Below are 3795 nucleotides of genomic sequence, written 5' to 3' on the forward strand. Positions count from 1 at the left end.
CCATTAAACAGGCTTTAAAAGTCATTAACAATTCTTATTTATCGGCGCTTTTTGGAAGAGGCGGGTAATGGAAACATGAGATAGTAAGAAATTAAATTCTTTATTAATTTATTATAACATTTTGCGGTAGCGAATCCTACTTCAAGAGGTTTATTTTATATGTAGACCCTGCAAACCATTAGGTGACTCTTAAAGTTAAAGGATGAGAGCCCGCAGAGAGACAAAGAGAGCTTGAACTTTGTCTTATATCTTAATTTTTTTTTTTTTTTTTAAATGAATCAATGTATCATGTCATTCACACAAATTAACAAATAAAATATTGATTTTAACATGTATAATTTAAAAAAAATTAAATTAATTAAAAATCAAATAAATATTCATAATGGTCATTCCTTCTTTTATACATATATTTTTTTTTAATTTATATCAAATTTCTTATAAATTTGTAGAGTGAGAAATTTTATCATTTAATTATACCAATAGATGTTAAATACCTCATATCTAATACTTATCTCTTAGTTAATACGTATAATGTGGGCATTCTGATGTATAATTGAATATAAACTCAAACTCCGAAAAATATTAGAGGCGCGCATGCACTCATATATATATATAAGTCTCTCTCTATCTCTCAAATGAAATAATAATGTTTGTTCTGATTTGTCCCTCTCAAATAATCAGAAACCCTAAAAGCAGGGACAGTGGGCCGCCCTCTGACTTCCACTACCACATTCCAAACATATAAACAATAACAAATGAAAAAAGTTAGAACCCAATCAAATGACCTCCACTCACTCCTATTCTTCAATAACAAGAATTCAATACAATAATATTAATCACTTTATTATTTCTTTCATCTTCCTTCTTTTTTCTTTTCCCTAAATGATAAAAGGTGATGCCAGCTATAGCTATACACAAACCAACAGGAATAAAAGGGCGCTCCTTATCACTTGCCCATCTGCTAAATTCAGCTACAATTATAACAACAACAATTATCTCTAAACTAATGTCGATTTGGCTGAATTTAGCACTGTTCCTGTCCCTAACCCACCTGCCGATCAGATTTTATAAATAAAATAATACTTCGATTATTGCAAACAACTATATATATATATGATATATTTTTTCTTTTTTCGGCGGTTTCTAATCATTTTCTACCTTCCATCATTCTGCTTGTAGCTGGCCCGGCATTGTTTGTCCATCTTTGAAGGGTCACTTCCTTTTCTCTTTTTATCTTTTTTCTTTGTTTTCTATAGCTTTTTCTCACCACTGGTACTGGTACAGCAAAGCAATGTAGCTTCTAAGTTTTCAGTTATCTTTCTTTCTAATTAATACAAGTTATCATTATGGGATTTGACATTTCATTAGTGGTAGAGAATCAGTACTTGCATTTGCAGACCCACTTTAATTACTTAATCTCGATCCTCTTTCTTCTACCTGAAAGTTCCTCCAAATGTTGGCGTCCAAAAATCAGCTGTTGTCTCGTTAGCAACTGGGAATGTGCTCGACATTGGCACCAAACAAAGTCCTCGACTTCTCAGATCTTGTTTTCCCGCTTCTGGGTCCTTCACTTTATCACAGTTCTGTACAATTATACAACAAGCATCTCAATAAGAATGCATTATACGTACAACTAGTAGTTTTTTGTACAGCATAAATAAACATTAAAAAGATTTATAAATGTACCTGTTGTTGTTGAATCGGAGTACTTTGCTTCATGTAAGGAGTACTTAGAACCTGATAAACATTCATCAGAACAAGTTTAGACTTTTTATAATAAAATGTTAATCTTCTTCATGACTTTTCAACACAGAAAGGGTTCGCATTCGATTTGAACGAGAAAAAAGATATTAAATATGGCAACATACACTGACTTGATCATGGAGGAACTTGATATACTCAATAGCTTCGTGGAGAACAGATGCTGTATCAGTCTGAGAAAAAAAAGAAACAAGAAAAAGGAAAGAATAATAGTAATTAATGCCAAGCATGATAAAGCTTTAAATTATAGCACAATGTAAAGAGATTATTTACATATTGTAGCAATTGAAAAAAGTTGAAAAATCCAAAAATTTACCTTTCCAAAAGGTGAAACCAATTGCTGGAGAGCAGTTATTCGGTCCCCTAGCTTCTCTTTCCGAACCTACAGATAACAAAGCAGAATCGATGATTTCTTTAAAATAAAACAAGTTAATTATCAGCAATAAAAAGTTTGAAGTTCTCCACTAGGCACCAACAAAAGGATTGTTTGAATATATTGTACCTTAAAAGTCGGTAACGGCGATGGTGTTTCAATTCGAGGCCTTTTGAATGCAGGTTCACCGCTTACTTTCTTCACCACAGACCCCGAGTCTCGAACTTCTTCGTTGTTAGACTAAAATATAAATAAATAAATAAACTTCAGTTCCAAAACCCTTGTCATGAATCCAACTATGGTGGCATCTTTATAACTATATATTAATTTACCTTAGTATTGAGGCTGTGACAATTGGGTTTCTCTTCAAGTATCGGTGTGAGAAATTGTGAGTGAGATGAAGGAAAATACCCAGCTTTATTATCATTTAAGCCAGAAGTAACGGAGGCGTTCCAAAAGGGCGTGTTGTTGGAGAAGTGCAAACTATTTGGTTGCTGTTTTGGCGATGATTGTTTTAACAAGTTACTGGAAGGAAATTTTGGCCAAGAAGTAGGCGATAATTCATTAGAACTTATCCCATAATTTGGTGAAGACAAATAGTTGCTTGACCGGTTGGTGAAAAGAGATTGTTCAAACAAACTATGCAACGTTGGTGAAGGGATCCCATATGAAGCAGTTGATGAAGCCACGGAGAAACCGGTGGATAAGCCTGTAGAGTTATCGGAGTTGGCGACAGACTTGAGTTGTGGTTGATCTAAAGAAAAGTCTTGATTAATGGACCTAAAGGCATTGATGCAGGAATCTTCGGCTGCACAAGTAAAGCTCTTTGGACTCCAATCCTTTTGGATTTGATGAGAAATGTCCATCCCTGGTTCTTGTCCATAATTCAACTTTGAATTCATATCTTCTTGAATAATTGTTGGATAATTCTCTGTCCCATTTCCGCGACTACAAAAGCAGATAAGGAAAAAAATTTCGAGCTAATTAAAGATTTAATTGATTGAACATATTGACATCCAATAAAAGAAATCTATAAAGTCATTAGTATTAATACTTAATTCTTCTTTTAACTTGTAGTTGAAGTTTACATGTAACGGCCATAATTAAATCATAATAATTATTGAATCAAATACAAATACCAAACTTACAGTAAGGCTTGGTTCCAATCGGTAGATGGAGAAGAGGAGGATGAAAGGCCAAAACTCATCATTTGCAAGGTGGAGTCCATCAAAATACTGCTGCCTCCACTATCTGAATCGGTCTGCTGAGGCTGAGGCTTTTGAGCACTTTGGAAAACGATGGAGCTATCAGCAGAAACAGAATTATTCGATTCCTCACAAGACCTTGTTGTTGTTTTAACATCAACCATACTACTAGTCGGCCAAAGAAAGCTCCCCATGTGATCGGTAAGACCAATCCCTGATGCTGAACATGGGGAGAAGGAGCTTCTTGATGAATTCCACCATGTCCCGCCACAAATCCCAGTCTGAAACTCTTCAGCCATGGAAATATATTCACCTGTTGATTCAATATCTCTTCTCTCTTCTCTTGGTTACGTATACTATGAAAGTATATCAATAAGGGCTAATGTGGTGTGCAATTTATATATGAAACGGTTGAAGAGTACGGACCATGGAAATTACCCGAAATTAGTTGACATT

The 3795-nt window shown here is 34.4% G+C and overlaps 1 protein-coding gene across 4 annotated transcripts; it reads right to left on the reverse strand.

The window, feature by feature from the left end:
- Positions 1-817: 817 nt before the first annotated feature.
- LOC116135153 (transcription factor bHLH112-like) lies at positions 818-3795 on the reverse strand. 4 transcript variants are annotated; one of them, XM_031420860.1, is made up of 7 exons: positions 3283-3795; positions 2467-3082; positions 2264-2374; positions 2078-2143; positions 1875-1934; positions 1688-1737; positions 818-1587 (listed from the first exon to the last, which is right to left on the reverse strand). In XM_031420860.1, the coding sequence occupies exons 1-7, from the start codon at positions 3636-3638 to the stop codon at positions 1434-1436; spliced, it is 1413 nt and encodes a 470-aa protein (XP_031276720.1). In that variant the 5' UTR covers positions 3639-3795; the 3' UTR covers positions 818-1433. The 4 variants fall into 4 exon arrangements, with proteins under 4 accessions (XP_031276720.1, XP_031276721.1, XP_031276718.1 ...); XM_031420861.1 differs by having other exon boundaries at positions 818-1583; positions 1687-1737; positions 3283-3794; XM_031420858.1 differs by having other exon boundaries at positions 1869-1934; positions 3283-3794.

The sequence above is a fragment of the Pistacia vera genome, unplaced genomic scaffold (assembly GCF_008641045.1).
Source record: "Pistacia vera cultivar Batoury unplaced genomic scaffold, PisVer_v2 Contig294, whole genome shotgun sequence".
Lineage (NCBI taxonomy): Eukaryota > Viridiplantae > Streptophyta > Magnoliopsida > Sapindales > Anacardiaceae > Pistacia > Pistacia vera.

What these genes read in the sequence shown, in the direction of transcription:
- LOC116135153 (XM_031420858.1), bottom strand. Translation starts at nt 3,638, where the DNA reads ATGGCTGAAGAGTTTCAGACTGGGATTTGTGGCGGGACATGGTGGAAT. An exon ending in CGCCGTTACCGACTTTTAAG is followed by an intron (nt 2,144 to 2,263) that starts GTACAATATATT and finishes TGTTATCTGTAG; the next exon opens with GTTCGGAAAGAGAAGCTAGG. An exon ending in ACTCCGATTCAACAACAACA is followed by an intron (nt 1,588 to 1,687) that starts GGTACATTTATA and finishes TTGTATAATTGT; the next exon opens with ACAGAACTGTGATAAAGTGA.